The sequence below is a fragment of the Ciconia boyciana genome, chromosome 1, assembly GCF_034638445.1.
Source record: "Ciconia boyciana chromosome 1, ASM3463844v1, whole genome shotgun sequence".
Classification (NCBI taxonomy): Eukaryota; Metazoa; Chordata; class Aves; order Ciconiiformes; family Ciconiidae; genus Ciconia; species Ciconia boyciana.
Window position 1 is genome coordinate 198,661,986 of NC_132934.1, and position 23,613 is coordinate 198,685,598.

At 41.7% G+C, this 23,613-nt stretch overlaps 2 protein-coding genes across 4 annotated transcripts in view; both read left to right on the top strand.

Moving 5' to 3' along the window:
• Positions 1-5,637: 5,637 nt before the first annotated feature.
• LOC140649854 (uncharacterized) lies at positions 5,638-12,000 on the top strand. The gene is made up of 3 exons (XM_072857700.1): positions 5,638-5,803; positions 9,413-9,475; positions 11,195-12,000. Exons 1-3 carry the CDS (start codon positions 5,638-5,640, stop codon positions 11,998-12,000), a joined length of 1,035 nt encoding a protein of 344 aa, XP_072713801.1.
• Positions 12,001-14,104: 2,104 nt separating this feature from the next.
• Positions 14,105-23,613, top strand: part of MIPEP (mitochondrial intermediate peptidase) — a 78,650-nt gene continuing 69,141 nt past the window's right edge. For all 3 annotated transcript variants that reach the window (XM_072850479.1, XM_072850480.1, XM_072850481.1), the window contains exons 1-5: positions 14,105-14,354; positions 17,124-17,297; positions 19,268-19,356; positions 21,489-21,575; positions 22,485-22,548. In XM_072850479.1, the coding sequence (XP_072706580.1) occupies positions 14,184-14,354; positions 17,124-17,297; positions 19,268-19,356; positions 21,489-21,575; positions 22,485-22,548 (585 nt within the window). In that variant the 5' untranslated portion in view covers positions 14,105-14,183. The remainder of the gene's footprint in view (positions 14,355-17,123; positions 17,298-19,267; positions 19,357-21,488; positions 21,576-22,484; positions 22,549-23,613) is intronic.

A 23,613-nucleotide genomic window follows, 5' to 3' on the forward strand; every position in this document is an offset into this window, starting at 1 on the left:
ACAGTACCAAAGGAGAAATGAAAAAGTCAGCAATGGAAAACCACACATCATGTAGCCTGTAAGGAAAGCACACAAATATTTAGTGTGTTTCTGAATATTTTTCAACATTCAGTTAGTCTAACTAGCTAGAGAACATGCAATTGTGAGAATACGTCAAAACTGTATAAACTGTCAGCACAACATGTTTTTTTTAATCGTCAGTCTGTATAGGTTTAGTTCACTGCAGTCGGAACTGACTTCTGGTTGTCCAGGTGAGTACCTAGGACTGAGAACTCACATACTGCCGCTATTAGGTATTTAGGCTCTGGTTTCAAAAAAAGATTTGTGTGCACAAGTATGTGAGTGTGTATGTGTGTGTACATATATATTTAGAAACACACGTACCCCACCCCCTTTATAGAGTCCATATGGCATCCCCAGATAATGTCTCTGCTGGCACCTACAGCAGGTTACACCAGACAAGTGATCCACACCCATCACACCCTCCCTCTGTTTAGCTTACATCTTATACTTCTGTTGTGCATCTGGGGGGGGGACACACAATGACAATGATGACGACAACACCTGGGCAAGGTTTTACGAAGTCACTTTAATGTTTTAAGCATTCAGAGTGGGCCACCAGCAATGACGGACGAAGCACTCCGCAGACAAGCAAAGGTTGGAAGGTGACACATCACTGGAGTCTGGTGTCATCAAAGTTCAGAAGGGCAAATCTGAGGGCAGAGGTTAGCAGAGCGAGGAGTACCACTGCCCTTCAAGGGCTGAGTTTCACTCAGAAGAGAAACACAAGATGATGTAGGATTTATTGACTGCTTCTCCTAGTGATTTTTGGAAAGCTGAAACTGTTTCAGGGGGAAGGAGGAGCTCCAGGTGCTCCTGAGGGACTTTGCCAGCAGAACCAGGCACATGCCAAATTCCTTGTTTCTGGCACATAGGAAATAAGGCAGAAGGCCCAATATATACCCTGAAGTGAACTGTCAGTAGGCAGATTCGCTAGGCACTGTTAACCTTGACCTCTACCTATGAGCATACCCCCAGACTTTGGAGATACTGACTCATGAAGGACTGAAAAAGTGTCTAGAAGGTGCTCTGCTACCAAGGTTGGGTATATCTTCTTTTATTAACCATCCTTCTTACGGTCATTACTGCCATGTTCAGCTCCTAACAAAGGTAATTAGCAATCAATCTAAAAAAACCCTGGATCTCCTTGCCATTCAGATGCAACGGTTTTTTTAAGAGCAAATGATGAACTTCTGCTCCTGTGTAATTTTTTGCAAGGCATTTTTCTGTGATGAGACAAGGCACACTAGAAAGCAGCTGACGGTAATGTTTGTCTTTAAGGCAATTCCTATAGCAATTTTCTTGGGTCTCTGCTAGAAAGCATCAAACTGGACTAACAGCAGAGTCCATCAAGGTAGATGTAACTAATGAATTATGTCATTCTCACCTCAGGTTTGGGATAGACAGACCGCGACTGTTGTCATTGTAAAATTCACAGCCTCTTGTAAGTCAGCGTAAGGGCCCTGCCACCCAGGAGGCCCTGCCGCTGCCGGTACCATGTCCCCCCCGGTGCTGTCCCCCCAGAGCCACCGGCTCTCCCAGCACCCCGCAGCCAGGAAGGTTCATCAATAAAGCCAGGTTTTCTGCATGGCAGGACAGATCACGGACGGCACAGCAGTAAGCTGGCAGGGTGGGCTATTTTTTTAGTGGGCTGTTTTTTTAATTACTCAAACTTTTGAAGTGTGAGAGGAGGCTGAGGCTAAGCAACCTTAGAAAATTTCAGATGGTGCCTAACAGGTAAAGAGAAAAGGATTGTTTGTCGTGGCTCTCATTTCTCCTTCTCAATTAGCACAGCAGCGAGGCTAATTTGGCTACAGAAGTTCATTCAAGTAGACCAGCTAATTGCTGCCCATTGCCCTTCCTTTTCCTCAGAGCATGGTAGATACAATGTCCCAGATACAAACCAGGGCACCACAACGCTTGCAGTATATTCTTACTACCACAGGGTGGTGGTGAAGACCTTAGTGACACCTATGCATTGCTCAGCTGTGCTGAGGATACGCTATGCGATACGCAGACCACACATGTCAGATCTTTGCAGTGTGGGAACCCCCTCAGGCACAGTGTTTTCAGTCACTTGCACCAACAGGGGTGAATTAAGGCCACTTCCTATAACACATTAACTCCTGTTACTATTGGTTTTATCCTTCACTGTTCACAATCAGCATTTAAGGAGTTGATACGCTCAGTTGCTTTACGTCCACTAGTCCTTGGACAGCAGTTTCAGTAGTTTCAAGAAGACACAGTTAAGTATCAAGTTATAGCTTCTTCAGATTTAGTTACCAATAATATATAATTTAGTAGCACAATAGCTTCGACTGATGCTTGAATGGCTAGATGGGGAGCCTGCTCATTACACATGAAAAGCGCTCTTTGTCATTCAATTTATTTACTTTAATTCAACCTTGTTATTTCTTTTCCATAATCACCTAATATTTGTAATGCCACGTTCACAGCATTGTTATTTTTAATTTCTCTAGTCTTTTTGTCCCTAATTCCATTGTAAATTGCTTGACACAAAAACTAACTTTATTACATGTTTTTGCAGCACAATAATGGTATGAGACATGCCTTCCATCCTACAAACCAAGCAGGCTGTCAAAGCGTAACATTTGTGTAATGTGGTTGTATAATGGAACGGGCAAATCAAAGCCTTATTAATCAATTTTAACAGATTTCTTTCACGTAACAGTGGTAAAAGCCAAAGTACAGAGCACTTCAGCTTAATATTGGAATAAATAGGAAGATTCCAGTTTAAACCTCTGTTTTAATTATTGAACAGCTCTCAAAATTAAATCACTGACCTTTGAGAATTTAGTGACCAAGCAAGTGCTTGTCCTCAAGGCACATATTTGAAGCGTGCGTTCCTTTACATGAAGCTTTTATACTCTGGTTAAAGATGCCCAAGAACACTGCAAGTACAAAGTGAATAAGGTAAGACCAAAGATCCTATATATGTGATGATGGTGGTGATGATGATGATGATATCGATGTCATCAGCTTGTGGAGATGAGTGCATGTATGGAGACCAAACTGTCTATTCCTTAGGCAAGAAACAGTCCCTTAGACAACTGAGAATGGGGTTTTCGGTCTGTGGACAAAGGACTGTCAGACTTTGCCATGGGGTGCATCATATCCTAGCAGCGTCATACAGACCACTTCTTCCTTTTGCACTCCTCTGGAGTCCTTTGACTAAGGCAGCAAATGTTGCTATAGCTCAGAAGTAGCAAATGTTTAATCTATTTTCAACTTTCTTTAGTGCCAACCAGCAGCAGCAGACAAAGCGGGATTTTGCTGGTGGGTGATCAAACATCTTTCTGTAGACCACTGGCAAAGGCACCATAAATCACATTTCCAATAACTGTTGCAAAATGGGGAATTTTCTGAAGACAGGATAAAAAGATTAAGGAATGTGTCCCAAAATTAAGGTCTTCCTCTATAAATTAAGCTAAAGAATATTTAGATCAAATATTGCTAACAGGGTGTAATTATTCTTATTGAGAACATACTAGTCTCTACATGGTATTTGTGTGCATTGTTTCATAAGACTGAGAAATGGTGGTGAAGAGATTAAACAGAAGACATCATTTTTTTAGTCAATGCAAGTTAATATTTCAAAAGGAGTACTGATCTTAGTATTAAGTTTTCATTAATGAAAGAACCAATTCAAAAGCCAATTATGTTAAACCCATTTTGACTATCACTTTTACCTGTATAGGAACCTAACCTGTATAGCCCAAGCTTCTGTGCATTAGACATTTATGAATACTAATTCCAAATAAAATGGGCATTAATTTTGTTGCTATTTCATTTTTGTTCCTCAGTCTAGTCTCTTCCCATTAATTACTCTTACACTCACTTAAACCAGTTGTGTCCAGAATTAAGTACTAATGTATTTCGGTGGGCCTATATTAAAAGACATTATATAGGAGGGACACTCTAATGAAAGGATAAATGTAAGCTGGACTTTAAGTAGCATAGTTACATGAAGGAGGAGAACCAGACCAAAGACTTGCTTTTGCCAAAAAACTCTCTTACTTGATCCCTCACATCTTTGCCCTCATCTCACTTTGCTCCAGCTCTGACCCCCTCTGAGGTCATTCAACTTATTAACCCAGTAGACGACTAACTCCAATGAAAAAAAAAAAAGAAGAAGATGATTGCTTTGTGCTGAATTAGAGGGTTGAATTGCCTTAGCTCACCTCCTGTGGCACCAGAGCTAGCTCCTGGGAGATGACAGGTACAACTGTGCAGTCATGAGTAGGTGCAGAGAGAAATGTGGATGGAGAAGTGAGCATTAAGACCTCTGCTTCTTCTTGATTATGAGCTGTTTGACTGGCTCAATTATACTATTTCTCCCTTAAGAAGCTGTTAGATAGCTACTGGGTTATTAATGGCCAACACTGATAAAAAGATGGAGATCAGAGAGAAGAAGGGTTTCCTTATAGACTCCAAATGCATAAGGTGCCATTTGGTAGGAAGTCTTTGAAACAGGAAAGAGGAAGCTGGAAGATGTAGACAGGCTTCTGCATGGCTCTGAAAGGCAGCAATGGCCATGAAATAGCTCCTCTTTGGGCACTGTTCTGGCTAGAGGAGTTTACAAAGAGATGTCTGCACAAGGAGAATGCCTATATATTCTGTAAGCAAAACTACAGCTCAAAGAAACAGGACATTGTATGAGACATTGTATGAATCCTTGTGTATGAATGCAGGATCACTGGTCCTACATGAATCGCCCCCCAAGACTTGAAACTTTGACTGTCGATTTGGGCTTAGGACAGCAACAACATTATTATTAGCACACTTCCTTGTAGACTTGCCAGACATTGGGGTTTCACACTTTTGATTGGAGTAAGAGGTCACTGGAAGTTCTTCGGCATATAGCTGCAGCAACTGTATATTCCTTGCTGTAATTGCTGGGGGGGGGGAGGAAAAAAAAAGAAAAGAAGAGATGATCACTTTTGTCCAAGTTGCCTTTTTATTACGATCTTGAAATTTGGGTTAAGTTCAGTCAAATACATGAAATCCGGGCTTTGTCAATGCACTCATGGTTTAAGTAGAACAGTGTGAAACTCTGTGGGATGCACTGAGCTGTTGTTTTCTTGTTTGCTGGCCAGATCCTGAGGACATCAAGGATAGCTCTAAACCTCCCCTGAGCTTTTGTGACTTTCAGCTGCTCACCAGCTACCTGCATCAAAATTTCCCTTTGCAGAGTCACATTTCCACAAGTCATACTGCATAAGAAAATCTGAAACAGAACCTGATGCTCCAAAACACAAGGAATTAAGGAATATTTTAAATTGTGTAAAGCTGAGTTAATGTTTCAAATGTATAATGATGCTATAGCTGATATTCCCATTAAATTATCATTTGAAATAGCATGCGGTAGTCTCCAGGACTGTACTTAATGCTATATAGAGACCTCTAAAAAAAAAAACCACAAAACAACAGGGTGAAAACCCATTTCGTTTTTTTTCCTCCCTCCCCCACCCTGCATCCCCTTCTAAGGAAGACTCACGGAGATGGACTTTTGCTTTCTTAAATCTTTCAGCCAAAATCATATAACCTATATAAAGAATGAAAAGCTGGATTATACTGCTGGCTATTGTAGTCAGTGCAGCAGAAACACAAAAACAGGACATCTGTACCCAAGGGTATCCTGGCATCCCTGGCAATCCTGGGCACAATGGCATACCTGGTCGTGATGGACGTGACGGTTCAAAAGGCGAGAAGGGAGATACAGGTACTATGTTCAGAATAAATTATTTCATGTATCAAATGCAATGCCATTAGTTCCCAAAGTTGTCTGTAGTCACCCTGCATTAACGGGATTACTCTGCCTAGCCTTCAGAAAACATTTCAGACATTTGTCATTTACTTGTTTGAAGAAGGAAATATAAAGAAAGACCTAATAATAAAAGCAAGATAGCTAATACTATGGAGACGTCAGGTCCATGGGATAAAAACAAAAGAAGAAAGACTTTACCTTCTATTTTGGCAATATCTTCATGTCTGTTTGAAAACTTTAAAGCCTGTAAACCTACTCCTACATCTCTAAGACAGCAACTATATTTCTGTAAAGAGCTTCAAGCCTAGTAAAAAAAACCCCAACAACTCATACCTTGTTTGGTGTAATAAGAAGTGTGCAGTGCTAAGAAGATTTCGCTTTCTTATCTAAATTTTACATTTGTAGGACTTGCTTCTGAGTGTGCCTACTTGCTGTAACTCAAGAGCCACTAGAGGGAAGTTCAGGAATTGAGACTATTGAAAAACAGTGTAGAATTCATGTCTGCTCTAACAGGCTATAATAGAGATTTGTGTGTGATACTGAAGACAGAGGTAATCTTCTCAGCATCCTAAAGCTAATAATTCCCATGGTACTTTAAGTCTCAGGATAACAATGGTGCTTGCATCCATGCTGGAACATCAAGGCCAGGGTTGCACAAGGTGATAAATCTGTGGGCATGTGGACATGTAACACTTCATCTGAAGTGTCACAACCCCAGAATGCAAAGCACAGGACAAGTACAAATGTGCTGCTTCAAATTGGTTCACCAAATTTTGGGGGGGAACTTTTCCCCAACAGGCTTTATGTTAGGTCAGCTATTGTGTGGCATCATGCAGGCGGCACTATGGCTTAATGCATAAACCTGTCACACACTGTTATTGTGGGCCTGGCTAACTCAGCTGCACAAATCAATCCAGATCAAACTTGTACTTACCAGATAAACCCTTCTACTGAGTGCTGATCTTAAGGATTGTGAATCACAGCTCTTTTCAGTGGAGTATATAATCTAGTACATAAACCAAACTGAGGTCAACAGTCTAACAGAAATTAGTGGAGACGTCTGCCTTTAACAGACTGGGTTGCTAAGCTAACGAATCACCTGCTCCACCAGAAAAGTATATGCCTCTACAGACAATGTATGTTGCAGAATCAGTGTTGAAGGTGTAGTTTGATGTGCGGTTCTTTGATGGCTCTGCTGGCATAGGCAGGCTCTTCTACCAGATCCTTTTCCTACCACTTGACTCTTCTCTCTTATACACCACAACTGTTTGTGTGGCTATACAGTAAACTAGATCATCTGAAAAATAACCAGCACTTATCATTTGGGCAATGAAGAGTTATTCACTGCTTATGGCCTGCCCTGGACCACTGAAAGACAAGTCTACCCACTTATGTATTGACCTCAGTTATTGCTAAAGAGTTATTTTGAAGCCTTTTGTTTATAAAATGATTTAGAGTTCTCTGTCAAGCAACCACGTACGTGCTCCTTCTGCTTTTGGTGCCCTAGCCTGGCTAAAACCAAAACTTTTTAAAATCTAGAAACAAACAAACAAAAACCCATTAGCTTCTTTATAGGCACATACAATTAACTGCCTTCTTTTTCTATATGCAGGGGACCAGGAAAGTCTGAAAAATGGAAAATCTAGAGCTTAATTATTTTCATTTATCTTATAAAGGTCCTCCCGTTACTGGAGTGAGTTATCACATGATATCAGTGGTTTCTGATAAAGTCTCCAACTTTTTTGCCTAAATTAAGCTATTATGATGTCTCTACTGACTATTCTTTGTTTGAACAAATTGGAGTGACTGTACCATTCTTTATATCGTATGTTTATACTGTAGGTACATACACCTTTGCAGTTAAATACATGAGACTTAGTTTTGTTCCTTACCAAGTCAATGAAATTTCAGCAGATGCTGGACTGTGCCCATTGTGCAGAAAACTGCTAAAGAACTGTTCTCCAGTCCGTATGGCCGGAGAACTACTCTTGGAATATGGTTACATCCAAACTGCCAATTCTTTTTTTCTTCTGCTGCATTCTGGATGCAAATCCAGGTATTTGATCACAAATCTCCTGGTCACCTGTGATGTTAATACAAAAATTACTTCTATAGTTGCTCTCTTTAGAGCAGTGGAAAGTCTGTGTCATGCTAGATACAGGGATCAAGAGTGTGAATGCCTTCCTCAGATCTACAGGCAATATTATTCCACTGTAATGTCTCATTACCATTGGCCAACCCCTGCAGATGTCTCTTCTTGAAAGGGGAGTTTACCATTGTTTCAGTACTAGGCTTCCTGTCCCTGCAAAGCTTCTTGCTGAATGTGGCTTCCTCACTCCTTTTCCTGCTGGTATCTTTCAGGATTGAGGCAACAACAGGACAAGAGGTTTTCACACTGGTGGTCCTGACCAGGGTATAGCTCCTCTACATATCTCTAAGGCTCTACATATCTCTACGTATCTTTAAGGCTCTACAGAGGGATCTGGACAGGCTGGATTGGTGGGCCGAAGCCAATTGTATGAGGTTTAACAAGGCCAAGTGCAAGGTCCTGCACTTGGGTCACAGTAACCCCATGCAATGCTACAGGCTTGGGGAAGAGTGGCTGGAAAGCTGCCTGGCAGAGAAGGACCTGGGGGTGTTGGTGGACAGCCAGCTGAGTATGAGGTGGCAGTGTGCCCAGGTGGCCAAGAAGGCCAATAGCATCCTGGCTTGTATCAGAAATAGTGTGGCCAGCAGGAGTAGGGAAGTGATCATGCCCCTGTACTCGGCACTGGTGAGGCCGCACCTCGAATCCTGTGTTCAGTTTTGGGCCCCTCACTACAAGAGAGACCTTGAGGTGCTGGAGCGTGTCCAGAGAAGGGCAACGAAGCTGGTGAAGGGTCTGGAGCACAAGTCTTGTGAGGAGCGGCTGAGGGAGCTGGGGTTGTTCAGCCTGGAGAAAAGGAGGCTGTGGGGAGACCTTATTGCTCTCTACAACTACCTGAAAGGAGGTTGTAGAGAGGCGGGGGTCGGTCTCTTCTCCCAGGTAACAAGTGATAGGACGAGAGGAAATGGCCTTGAGTTGCGCCAAGGGAGGTTTAGACTGGATATTAGGAAAAATTCCTTCACCAAAGGGGTTGTGAAGCATTGGAACAGGCTGCCCAGGGAAGTGGTTGAGTCACCATCCCTGGAGGTATTTAAAAGATGTGTAGATGTGGTGCTTAGGGATGTGGTTTAGTGGTGGACTTGGCAGTGCTAGGTTAACGGTTGGACTTGATGATCTTAAAGGTCTTTTCCAACCTAAACGATTCTATGATTCTATGATTCTAATAACCCACCTCTTTATGCCAACGATTCCATCTGTCTCAAAAAAGCACCATCCTCAAGCAGAGTTTCTGTGCTCTCTGTCAGTCTCTCCATAAGATAAAAGTACCAGCAGTGGCACCCACTAAAAGTCAGGAATAAGACTACTCTTCACATTACTGTTTAGCCAGGCTTGAAGAGGAAGGATTAGAGAAGGATTCGTCCCAAGTTTTCTGGTTATTTAATTGTTTAATGAAAATCTGTTTTTCTCTTCTGTACTAGGCAAAGCAGGATTTCCTGGCAGTCCAGGAAAAGATGGTGCAAATGGAGAGAAGGGCGAACGAGGTCAGATAAGTGTTTCAATTTATTATTTGTCTATCAACTGCTGCCTTTGTGTCTGTGAGCACTGGACATGCTATACATTCTAGCTGTAGCGGAAGTACCACAAAGGTTAAAAAACCTTTTTCCAGAAGCAGTAGAAGCTGCACACATATGCTGACAATACAAGAGGAATTTGCCCCCTCCCATTATCCTGCTGCCTCTGATGCCCTACAACTTGTTCACTCAGCCTGTTATCCTACCTTTCCCATCTCTGATCCTTTTGTCAGCTACTGAGGAAAACACCGCATCTGCAGCTACGTCAGGAAAGTGAGGGTCCTGTAGCTATGTATGCAACTTCAGGGAAAGGGACTTTTAAAAGAAATGGTAGAATACACAAGTTATACACCTAAAAATACAGTAGATCCTGTATACTTCACCTGTTTAGCCAACCTATGCATATGCAGCATGTCTTCTGTGTCACATGGATGTACATGTGCAGAGTGACTTGTGCATAAAAGCAGGGAGTCAGCCATTGTGCAATGGGCATCACATCATTCTGCACAAATTCAGTAACTCCGAGATGCTGGACTTGTGCATCCTTAGAGTAATTGTACACAGACATGTATATATCCAAAAGCATGGAAACCTGCCAAAGACAATGTCCAGGTTCAAAATCCTGAAGCTGCCCCTGAGAAATAACACACGGTATATGCATTGCATGGGGGCGATTACAAGGTGTTCTACACCCCTCAGACTTTTCTCCAGTCTATTAGAAATGACCCCAGTCCTGGAAGGAGTGTGAGACATGAGGCCACAAATGTTGTTTGAAATTACCAAAGCTACCTTCTTTTCCTGTGTCCTTGTCCTGATGGACCCGCACTGCTTTTCCCAGAGGCTCAACATACAATCTCACCTGTTCTCCGTTCATTGCTGCTGTTAAATACTCTCAGTTGTAAATTGAGAACAGTAAACTGTAAATACAGCATTATTCCTAACATAGAAGCCAGAGGCTCTTATGCAGAAATTATCAGCTTCTTTTCCAGATTGACAGAGTATATGATCATTATGGTATCTTTTGTCTATCAACTTCTAACATGCCCTTCACATCGTGAGACCTTCACCTTCAAACCCTTGTACAGCAATCAGAGGCTTTTCAGAGGCTTTTCAAAGGCTTTGAGCTTCAGTCCAAGGGTGGATGAAGGATAAATGGAGCATTTGGTACCAAATAACAAGGACAAAAAGCCTTTAGTTGCCCTGCAGTAGCAATCTAGGTAACCCAAGCAAAGTTCCATCATGTAGAAATTACAGAAACACATGGCAAGCAAGTTCTGGGTGTTGTCCAGATAGATCCTTCCTCTGATTAAATTGTGAACCATCTCCCCCATTTTGTATACCAGAGGCTGAAAACAAGTGTCTGGACAGAAGCTGCTTGTGCCTGAGATGATGTGAGCTGTCAGTGCTACCATCAGCCTGTAGACAAATCACACCTTCCTTTCTTTGAGCTTATTCTTGCTGCTCTCAGCCAGGGAACCTGTTTTCTAACACAACAGCAGGTTCTTCAGGTATTATGCTTATCCTACACTTAAATGTATGAGAAATTGTACGTACAGTGAGCACAGTATGTACAGTGGTGACACACACCTACACATCTATGTCTTCGTGCTGAAACTCATGTTGTGCCCCACTAATCCAGTGGAAGATCACAAGAAGGTGTCTTTTTTTTTTTCTTTTTTTTTTCTTTAGGAGCCAATGGGACTGTTGAAGAGAAGGGGAACAAAGGAGATAAAGGAGACAGAGGACAACCTGGGAAACTGGGACCAAAAGGAATTATAGGGTCAATGGGTTACAAAGGTCAGAAGGGAGAGCTGGGACTGCAAGGACAGAAGGGGTTAAAAGGAGACCTTGGGCCTATAGGTCCAAAAGGGACAAAAGGTGAAATTGGCCATCCTGGAAGAGTTGGTTTCCCAGGGCCAATTGGCCTGACTGGTAATCCAGGTCCTAAAGGTAATCCTGGAGATCTGGGGCCACCGGGTAATCCAGGAGTTCAGGGGGAAAGAGGCTTGAAAGGAGACAGAGGAGACAAGGGGAACGTAGGTGCCCCAGCAGTCCTGCCAAGGAGTGCTTTCAGTGTTGGCCTTACAATTGCCACCAAATTTCCCTCCCCGAATCGCCCGATCAAGTTTGACAAGGTGCTGTATAACAGTCTAAATGACTACAACCCAGTTACTGGCAAATTCACCTGCAAATACCCCGGTGTTTACTATTTCACCTACCACATCACTGTCTACTCAAGGAACGTCCGAGTAGCTCTAGTTAAAAACGGCATCAAGATGCTGCACACGGTGGACAGGTACCAGAGTGGAGAAGACCAGGCCTCGGGAGCCACCATCCTCGAGCTACAGGGAGGAGACGAGGTGTGGCTGCAGGCTCACCAAGGAGAGACTTTCAACGGGCTGTTTGCAGACGCTGATGATGATACCACCTTCTCTGGGTTCCTCCTGTTCAGCACCTCTGACCCGCTGGAGCCGCTGCTGTCACCCGCCATGTAACTCCACGTTATCTGTGAATGCTGTATGTCTGTGCCCTTCAGCCCTCCCTAATAAAGTTGTTATCTGCTGGCCAATTTCTACTGGATTCAACAGAAAACAGAAATCATCCAGGGAGGTATGCCAAGGGCTGAAAGGGAGATGTAGGACTGCAGGGCAGGTTGGGACGAGCTAGGCATCTCCCTAAAAGTTGAGTACCTTTTTTTTTTTTTTTTTCCTGAAGTCATCACAGTAGGAAGGTGTAGGATCACACTACTTGTATCTGTCTGTAGGAAACCAGGCCTCATTATGCACACAACTGCTCATTGCACAACTTATTGTGCTGAAGTTTTCATGACCAGCTGCTAAAACAGAGCTCAAGGCTTCAGAGCCATACTCAGAAGAGTTTGAACTAAATGCCTTCTTGTCTCAGCCACCAGGTACCAGGTGTTTATTTATTAAACTGTCCTAATCTACTTTGTTTTTTAAAACTCAAAATAAAAAAAATTCCTAATGTGTATAAACCATTTTTATGGCTGCAGCTGCAGGACAGTTGGTTTCAGGAATGGCTTCTGCACAAGAGAGGGCAACTCTTAAGAATCTGCAGTGCTGGGCTTGACACATTACTGGGTTGGTGACTTACTGTAGTTTTACAGGGGTGTGTACACCAGTTGTGAAGGACAAATATTTTAAAAGAAAGTGGGATGAAATAAAAGATAAAATTTCAAGTTCTGGAATTATGACATGTGGGTCCCTGCCGTCTTGTATAAACATTAAGCAGCAGTTACTTCCAAGCCAGTTTATATCTTTCTAGGTGGCATGTGTAGATGGACTTGGAACTTGGTTAGTTTGCATTCAACCATTTCAAAATAATTTTTAAAATTGGAATTAGTGTTGTTTGATATCTCCACAGGGGCTGCTTGCTCTGTGTCACAGTTTGATACCTCCACAGGGGCTGCTTCTTCTGTGGCACAAGTGAGTTTTGTTGCAGCTGGGCGGATTTCACAGCTTTTAAATGTGTTTCTTTGCTCTCTGTGTAGCCGAAGGTCTGAAATAGAGCAAAATGGAGTGACAGGAGGAAGTGCCATGTGTATTCTGTGATGTGGGCAGATACTCAATGCCAGTGCAAAAATACAGCATAATGCTGCTGTACTTCAGAATTAGCCGGTGCAAAACAAATTCTCCCAAATGAAAGATAATCTTTAATCAACACTGAAGCAGACATACTGGAGAACTGATCGAGAGATATTTCCTGTGCCATAAAACTTTAATTTCTGTGACTTTTCTCAGAAAATTTTTTTTCTTCTTTCCCTTTTCCCTTAAAACTCAAAACTATAACAAAAGATGCTGGTAAGTCTCACTCCCTCCCCTTAAAAAAGAATGAAGCAGAGATGCCAGTTGACACGGGTCAGCATCATGAAATTCAGTGCAAATGCAATGTAGGAGCATGAGGCCTGGCTTCCCATCACCCCGAACGCTGCCGGGGAGGCAAGGAAATGTGGGCACGTCTGTCCCCACAGTTGTTGAACCCTGAGTATGTATCACAGACCCAAAATGAACACAGCAAGGTGTGTTTTTTCAGGAAAGACTGCGGCACTTCCCGTGTCAGCCGAGTTATAGTGAGGGAGATACTAGGACACTAAGACAGGGGAAAGGGTTATGTGTATTTTTCAGTAGGAGATTTTTTTCCCGTAAGCCACAGGCCATAAGTTTGTGTCACAGAAGCATCTAGACCAAAAACCGCTTTAAAATGGGCATAGGTTTAACTGGAAAACATGCAGGAGAAATTTCAGTCGGCAGAGGCCCCTCCTCTCACGGCGGCCGCGGCGCCCGCCAGGCCCCCGCAAGCCTGCGGCAGCGCCCGGCCAGCCCGCCGGGCCCTTCCCTTCCCTTCCCTTCCCCGTAGCGCCGGGCCACGCCGGCCCGGGACTCAGCCGCCCGCCTCGGGCGCCTCCGCCTCGAAACGGCCAGGGAGGGAGCGAGGAAGCCGGGCGGGCGGGCTGAGGGCAGGCGTGGGGCGGGCAGTTCCGCCTCCCTCTGCGCTGCCCCCGTCGGCGCTGCTCCTCCTCCTCCTCCTCCTGCTCCTCCTCCTCCTCCTCCTCCTCCTCCTCCTCCTCCCTTCGGCTCGGACGCGCGGAGGTTGCGGCCGAGCTCGGAGCTGGGAGCGCCTGGGCCTGCTGCCGGGGCCCGCTCCGCGCAGCTCCGCCATGCTGGCCGGCTGCCGGCGGGTGCTGCCGGCGGCGCTGGGCCGGGCTCTGCGGGGCCGGGCGGCGGGGCCAGGCCGCCGGGCCGTCAGCACCAGCTGGTGCCCGGTGGGCGCCGCTTTCGATGCGAAGCAGCAGCAGCAGCTGCGCGGCAGCGCGGCGGGCAGGGAGACGGTGAGCGGCGGGAGGGGAGGGCCCTGCTGCGGGCAGGAGGCGGCCCTGGCTGCCGGCAGCCTTGCGCTTGGCTTGTCCTGTGCGTGATTTTTCATTTTAAAACTTTCACATCGCGTCGGCGGGGACAGCCGGGCTGTTAGCAGAGGGTTAGGCGGTTACATCTTTGTAAGGGTTTATTTTGGTTCTAATGGACAAAACATTGTGTCTTCTGGACACGCCAGAGTTTGAAAATCACGGCCTTGTTTATGGAAACATTTGCTTAGAGCCTCAGTAGAGACCATATGAGTGTGTGTGTATATGTGTATATATATATATATATATATGCATTACCCCTTCCACTCCCAGCTCTTACCTGGCTGTGTCTTTTTTAATCAGTCAGTGCCCTGCCAATGCACTTTGGCAGTGCTTCAAAATCGATTAGACTGCTGACCTCCTCTTGCGTGGATATCATTCTCGACATTCAGTTGCTTGTGGCAAAAAAGCATTTGTTTGCTGCGTTGGTGACACTTGGGCTTTTTGATTTATTTCTTTTTAGGGTGAGTCGGATACATTTGTTAATGAGAGTCCTGGGTATCTAAACAAGTTCCTGGACAGCGTCAGATGTGTACTTTCAATGGCACAGTGCAGGCAGAATACTTACACCTGTAAAATCCAGGTGCTAGCCTGCCGACTCAGCTATTCCTGCCATGGTGCCCAGCCTGGTGAAGCTGTTGAACTCTGGGACTAAGGGATTCAGTGAGGACAAATCTGACCTCTGTGTATAATCCAGCACTTGTTTGGGAAACTTTTCTTCTGGCTCTCCTGCCTCTGCAAGCACACTGGTATAAGTCTTGCTCCAGGAAATAATCCAGTTAAATTTTGTGCATTTGCCTGGTCAAGGGAACAAGTTCTGGATTCGCTTGGCCCGTGGAGAGGATGTAGAGTTCTTTGGGAATAGAGATGCGTATTTCAGGCTTGTAAACAGGCTATGACAGGTAGGGTGTAAATGCTGAGGCCAAGCAAGAGAATAATGCTGCAGCCCTGCAGTCACACCATTAAAGAGCACAGAGACCTGCACCAGGCTTCATTTTTTGTAATTTTAAAATTTTTATGTCAAACTTGGTGTCATATGGAAAAGGAACTCCATGGCTAATTTATCTCTAGCAGAAGATGCCTCCTGTTCACAGAGGACTACATGCGCAGGAGGAGCTCACGTGGGAGGGTGAATAGTGATGTAGGGCAGCAGGAAGACCAGGAGCTCGCTGGGACATTGCAGGACACTGCATCAGCGGGCTGAGGATCTGCGTGAAGGGACAGTCTTGACTCTTATACAGCAAGCATTATTGAAGGGTGGCGTGGTACATGGATGTTTGTGTGCACGTGTTTATATACACATGTGTATATATATAAAAATATCTTTTTCAGTGTTAATTTCAGTCCAGTTCCTGATCCCAAATAATAAATTAAAACATGGGAAGTGCGAGGAAAGGCTTTCTGTCTTAGGGTGGCCAGCTTATAGTAAGAGCATTAGGAAAAAAAAAAGGCAGTGTCAGCAACAGCGACAGAAAGAAAATAGGAAAAAGCAACTCGGAATGTCCCACATACTTACTTTAGGGGGTGCTTTTGCTTCAGAATATATACTTTTACAGACAAGCTGTCAATTTGCAGCTTTTCATTTTAGTTGGATAAATACTTGTAAGCTACATGCAAGTGTGCAACTTGACTATAACACAAGGAGTTTGCAGAAGGTGCATTGTAAAGTGACTGGCCCGCAGATTCTCAAATCCAGATTGTGATTTTTAGATGCTAAAGTTAAATTTGGGAAGGGATGGATGTTGTGTGAAATCATGTACCTTGTACTGTTAGATGCTGTAGTTAGGAGGTAAGGGGATGCTCATGTTGCAGTTGCAAAAGGAGCGTATTGCTTGCAGAGATGCTGTTTTATCTTAAATGAAATTTTTTTACTGTTGTAGGTCTGTATTGTGGAACTTCTCTAGCAGATAGTGTTAGCAATTTTGTTTGATCTGCAGTAGGACCTCTTTAACTCTCTTCCACAAATGCAGAACATAACTGCTGTCTGTGTCTACCCTGCCCAATCAGTGTGTTTACCCTGCTGGACAGGGGCAGGCTTGGTAAGAACTTCAGGAATAAAACTGTTCATACCATAAAATTTTTGAGTTGTTTCTGATCATTCCTTTGAGATCTGGTTCCAGTATTTGGGGCTCATTTAATGAGCCTGAGACAACTGTCCTATTGCCTGCAATCCGTTGATATCTAGGGCTGCTGGCCAACTTGTTCACTGTTTTGACACTCCTGCTTAGTCCTCACATTCCTTGATAAGTCTCTTTTGCTTCAGAGGGATGATCTTCCCTCATTTCAGAATGTAAATGGACTTCCTATGATTTGTCTGGTGCCCATGCTTTGGAATTGAGATAAAAAATGCTTTGTGAAAAGGATGGTATAGGAGGTTATGGGGTGGAACAGGAGAGTTTGTGAGGATTTGATGCTGAACTCTTAAGGTTTGCTGAGAACAGTCCTGGCTAAAAGAACCTCAGTGAGGTTTTGCTCTGGGAAATGAAGATGTTTTCATGTGATACCACTGTCTTTGACTGATTTTGTGACTATTCTCGCTACAAAGACACTCATGTGGGAACATTTTAGTGAAGTATCACAATATGCTAGCTAGGGTCATTTTGGTAAAATTTTGTGATGATAATTCCATCCTGAAATAAAGGGGCAGAAATTGAGGGCGGTAATAATGATGTGTTTTCATTGTGTTCTGCACTGCAGGGTCTGTTTGGTGTTCCAGAGCTGAGCTGCCCAGAAGGATTTCAAGAAGCACAGGACAAAGCACTGCAAGAATCGGAACAGCTAGTCCAGAAGGCATGTTCAACACCACCTGGGCCAGAGACTGTAATGATCTTTGATGAGCTTTCAGATAGCTTGTGCAGAGTAGCAGACTTGGTAAGTTACTTTTTTTATTATTACTTGAAGCAATTTCTTTTAAACTGACTGACTTAATAAGCTTCCACCGTGTTGTTCCATTTTATGATTTTCTTCACTGCAGTAAATAGCAGATCAGCTCTGTGAAATTTAGTGTTAAGACAGAAAATTAAATTGATTGAAAGTTAATTACAAAGGCTTTCACTGCATGATAGGTAACTACAAATCCTGTCAAACTGTCCAGTTAATTTTAAGACAGATTTAAAAAATATTGTAAAGGCCACAACAAGAAAAGTAACAGTGAAATCAGAATTGTATTTCTGCTGTAATATTAATACATAAGCTTTCCAGCCTCACTTACATTATGGAAAACAGGGGATTGCTCTCAAAGTTAAAGCTGGGGTTGCAATACACGTGTTTTTAAGTTATGAAAGTTTATAGGTGAAGGTCCATAAAGAACTTACAGATTAAAAGCAAGAGATAAAACTAAACAGTATCACTTTTTATTAACGCAAGAAAAAATGCAGGTATTTCCTAGATTGCAGTTTCTGTGGTCCACAGAATTACAGTGCTTGGTCTGATATTCTGTATCACAAAATGTTAAGTTTAACAGAGCACTTCGTATTGCTTTCTGGAAACCGTTTGCCCGAAGTGTATCTTTTATCAAAGCATCACTCTTCATTTGAAGGAAGCAGACCCAACCTTCATAATGAAATCAGTTCTTAATAAATAGGTCATTGAGTTTTTTGACTTTGGCTTTCACATCTGAATTTCTCTGTGTATTTTCAGTTCTCAAACCTTGTTTCTTATTCTTTTCTAGATTCAAGACATCTTTTGTGCCAGGCACTTTTTCCTTCTGAAAGTACTTACATGCTCTGTCAAGTCACTAATTCTCCTTTTGTCTCTTATATTTTATATAGACTATGCCTAATTCCTCTTAATCAATCCATATCTAACTAAAACACTAATGTCAGAATTCAATGGTCATAGTTTTGTATCAGTTTGCTGAGTTAAAATTACCTCCTACATACTACTTTCAGGTTTATATGTTCAAAGATGCAGAGCTTGCAGAGCTCTGTCTAGAAGCAATTTGGTGATTGTTATCTGTTGGCAAGAATCTTGAGATCTGCCATTCAGCACCTATTCTGTCAATATTATACAGCATTTTAAACAGGGATTCTAAGAAGTAAAAATCTTAAGTGTATAACATTTGTAAGGTTGCCTTTTCAATCAAACTGTAATCACACTGTTAAACAAAGTCAAGCTTGTTTCATGTACTTTCTGTAAAATCATGCTGAATGTCTTCAATGTATTCCTAATCTTTAAAATTCTTTATCATTTCAATGCCAGAAGCTCCCTGAATTCATGTTGGCAGTCATGGAAGCAGCTAGCTCCCCAGCCCCCTTTTAGCATCCTTCTAGCCTTCTGAACTCCTTTAATTATTTGGAGACTTACTAAAAATCAATAAGTCAAATAAAAAACCTGTTCTGAATCCAAAAGAACTTCTGGATTTTCTCTTTAAACATATTTCTTCCTACTAGGTAATGATGTCAAAGCATAACTTCATGGTCTATACACAAGAGTAAAAAGGGTTTGAAAACAAACCCTCTACGCACATTTGATGGTGTACTTTCTTCTTAACTCTGAATTTTAGTTTTAAAAATCTTTTGTAATAACATTTAAATACATTGGAGTATCTCTATGTTGTAAGGACTCTAAGATACACACCATACTAAAAATGTTTTTAAGAAGTGGATGGATTAAAGATATTTTTTGGGAAGACACATTCACTGTCTGGTTTAATAGTTGTCAGCACAGTTTTCCAATAAGTTTTATTTTTTAGGAAAAAAATGCAAATTCTGCAAACATTGCACAGAACCGTAGAAATAAATGTTAGTGTAAATGGAACTACTTGAGAGCAACTTTGTTTATAATTCAAGATTTTTTTATTTGCCTTTTTGCCTCACTGTTTTCTTCTTCTACTACGTCAGGCTGATTTTGTGAAAATTGCCCATCCTGACTTTGCATTCAGAGAGGCTGCTGAAGAAGCTTGCAGGAACATTGGTACCGTGGTAGAGAAGTAAGTTTTCTTCTTTTTTTTCTTTTTTTGCTATTTCCATATGCATCTTTAAAAATTACTGTATGATCATCTATGAAAACAGCAATCAACAAAAAAATATGTAGGAAGGATTTGCACATGAGAACAAAGTGTCAGTCTTGCTTTTACAGATATTTAAGGATTAGCATCATTGCAGTATCTCATGAAGGGTTATTCTATTTTAGTTTCAGTTTATGTTCTGAACAGTTTTTAAGTTATCAACTGACTCCATGTCGCTGAAACCTGTCAAAGATTCAAAGCTACATTTCTCTAGGACTGGTGACAGTTAACTAGCTGTTGTAAAGCATATGTACAAAATGCTAATTTGTTTTTAAGATTTAAGCTGTTATATTTCACAACACTTTTTCTTGTGGTTTGCCAACCCCTTGAATTCCAGCCAGTGAGTGGGATATGTGAAAGAGGAAAGGACAATCTCCCGTTAAAATGAGTGTTTGAGGATGTGTCTGTCTGGGGCTGTGATATATGCCTGGTCTACCCTGGCATGTTTGTGCTTTATTTAAAACCCCATTTCACAGAACACGTTCTTAAAGACTTGTGTTTCTGCAGTTTGGCTCTTCTTCAGGTCTTTTTTTTTTTTTTTTTTTAAATATCTTAAAACCTAAATCCTGGAAGTTACCTCTGTGGACCTTGACTACAGTGAACTGATTTGCTTCTCTTCTGCTCTTGCTGCTGAGAAGGTGGAAAGGGGGGATCTTTAATTTCCAAATACAGTGTTCTTTCAGTATCTTCCCTTCCTGTGGTATTCAAGAGTAGCCTTCTTAAGTGAAAGCTTTACGAAGCAGTACTGTGAAGGTGACCCAGAGTCTGCTGCTTCCCTCAGGATTCCTAATAACAGTGGAGGCACTGAATGGTGGACCTGGTGACCCACAGTAAGTTGGAGAGGCAATGAAGCCTTTTGTACTCGGAGGAGGACAGCAGTGCATCAGTTTGTTTAGTAAGCCTTGTGACTAACATAGCTGGCTAAAAAGAGAATTCTAAGATTAAATTCAGCAGAAACTGTTGCTGTGGTCTTGCCAGCATGTTTGGGAAACCTTTCACTTGAAACTGGATTTTTCAAGACTTAGATTGAGCACACAATCTATAACAATATGACTTTAATATCTGAATACCTCTTCGGATTTAAAATTTGTAGAAAGAAGAAAGTATTCACAAATTAACCTGAGAGGTTCATAAACTATTGTAAATGCTTAAAACTAGCTATTGTTGAATGTTTATTTTCATGGACAAATGGTATCCCTCAGGAACTAATGATACATATCTGCTTTTAGCCACTTTTTGACAGAGTGCTGGGCTTCTTATTTAGCACCTTCTGTACAGAGCCTTTTCTGAAGTACAGGCATGATGCAATGTCTTCTTCTGTCTCTGAATAGGGTATTGGTAATTATGAAGTTCATTTTACAAATGGGGCTGCAGAGGCTTCCTGCACCTCAGCTGATTTAAGAAGTTAGTGCTCAAGACTGTCAGACTGGGGGCTGCTGCCCACCGCAGCTATGCTGATGTATATGCTTGTGTTTCATTCCCCACTGTGATTCCCACGCAATAATCCAGGTTGACATACATGCTTGTAGTTAACATGCCAGCAAATCTGATGGACATAGTATTGTCTGGCACAGGGACAGTGATGAGCATCTGGAGATGTTCTGGGGATAGTATGCTCTTAGTCTGCTTCAATGGCAGCCAGCAGCACATTTATCTGATGGCAAACTTGAGCACAGATTTTCCTTTAGTGGAGTCCTTTCAAAATAAGGATTAGAAAACAGTTCTCCCACCTTTATGCTCTCGCCATGATTATCTTTGTGCATAAAAAATAAGCTGTGTGTCTTAGACTTGCTTGTATTTGCCACAAAATGCCATCCAGAAATATTTTCCTACTGGATGACAAGACTTGTTTCTATGCCAGTTTGTCCACGCATCCTTTGTATACAAATTTTGTAGTTTTTAAGGGTGGTTGTGAATCAGAAAGCATTTTGAAAATACAGTCCTTGGTTTTTAATGTTGTTTCAGTAAATATTAAGCCTTTGAATGAATACCAAGAGACTGAAATATTAGTGTTCGTTACTAATGTGTGATTCTTTTACTCTGTATCTGTCCAGATTAAATACAGATGTTGAGCTGTGTCAGAGTTTGAGACGTCTGCTAGCTGATGAAATTGTTATGAGTTCCCTAGATCCAGAAACCAGGTACTTAATAATGCTTATAGATTTAGATTTTTTATAGCTCCTTATTGTGCTTAGATTTTGTGTTTTGTTAAATTAATTAATACAACTGGAAAACATACCACATCTCTGTTACTAATTTATTAGTCACTACTAAATTACCTGCACAGGAGTTAGGAAGTTTGTAGTTGTGTAGTCTTGGAAGATGCCTCTGTGACTGTAGAGCACAAGATATATTTAAGCTGAATAACTGAGATCTGCAAAAACAAAAAAATGAGAACTTAAGATTTTCTTCAGTAACGCCAGTTTGATTAAAATGAGGTGCTGTACTGTGATATGTATATCAGTGTTTTTAGCAATAACAGTAGGGAACAGACTATATAACTTGATTTCAGTTTATAGAAACTTATATATTTCAAAATCAGATTATTTATTTAAAGCTTACTTTATGATTGCTGTAAAATGTTTAATTAGCTGCTTATTCAGTTATAGTTTTGAATTATTTCTTCGCTGACATGGTTAGGCAAGCTTCATGTTTGAATAAGTTACTTCCTTCTTCCTTCTTTCCCCACAATCAACGATGTTAGATTTGAAGAGGTCTTTTTCTGATCTGTTAGAATAAATGAAGTGTCAAATTAAAATGGTAATTTTCACAAATTGGTTAAACATCTAGATTAATGTAGTGGAATTATTTTGAAGGATATTTTCAATGCAGATGACTAAAATAACTACAAAGGAAAAATCCTATTTCACTGAGTAAACTGTTAAGGTTCTAAAACATAGGAAGTCTGTGTCCATAATAACAATGCTCATATAACTGTGTTGTTATTCTCTGTAAAAGACATGAAAATAACTACGAAGGGCAAAATCTGTTAAGAAATTATGCTTACTATCAAATGAGGCTGTTTTAACGGGGATTTACTGTGTTTTTAGGCGAGTGGCAGAACTTTTTATGTTTGATTTTGAGATCAGTGGCATTCATTTGGATGAAGAAAAGGTAATTTTTGGCTACAATATATGAACAGAAATTTGCCTGACTACCAAAGACCAGATAATAAAACATGTGGGACATGAATCATGTGATTCTGGGCCAGTTTGTCCTCCAAGATTCCCATTGTCCTCTGTGGAATTTTGTCTTCTCAGAAGTGATTAATTTTGTCCATTTTAAATCACTCCTAAAGTGTGTTTTTTAATGTTGTTTTAGATATTAGTTGGCTGTTCTTCCCAGTTTGGCCCTCATCATTCCTATGTCTGTTCTGAAGAGTTATAAGCAAGACCTGGGATCCTGCTTTCTTTGATTGGTGTCTGCATCAGATATTTAAAATAGCTGCTTAGCTGTCTGAACAACCTATTTACAGAGGGGGAAAAGCAGCACTCTGTGCACTGTGATGACAGGTTAATCAAACAGAATGTTTTAGAAGGGATCAGGTGTGTGTCCAGGCTCTCCTTGGGTGCTCACATAACCAGAAGTTGTAAATCTTGTTCAAAATTGGATGTCTGGGCATGGTCTGATTACTTCTCGTGGAGCTTTTACATGCTTTTGCAGTAGTTAGCGATGGATTTGCCAAAACCATCAGCTTTCACCATGCTTTGCGGTATGGTTGCTCTGTTGGATGTCTGTTCATAGCTCATGTCCATCTATAAAGTTAATACCTTGTTTATATGAGTCATCCCCTCCAAAAAGATCTGTACAAAGGCTCTTTTACCAGATTTATGTGGTAAAGTTACTCTGAAGATCATGGTTGTGAAGGTGTTTTGTGATCTGGAAAATGCTTCTAGAATATATTTTTGCAATTACTTTGTACAAAGAACAACCCTGAAACTTGGACTCTGGGTTTTATTTCTGATTTGACTATTGATTCTATGGTTCTTCATCCCCTTTCAGTTACAATTTCACTTGCCCCCTTATTTTTGCACGTTTTTCTCTTCCTCCCCTGCCCATTCCACTTTTCTTCTATTGCTTGCTGCTCAGTGTTTCTTTTGAATTCTTATTTCAGACTTTAGAAATCCTTCACTGTCCTAAGTTGAAATTTACTTCTGCTATAAAGAAGTTCTGCTTTTT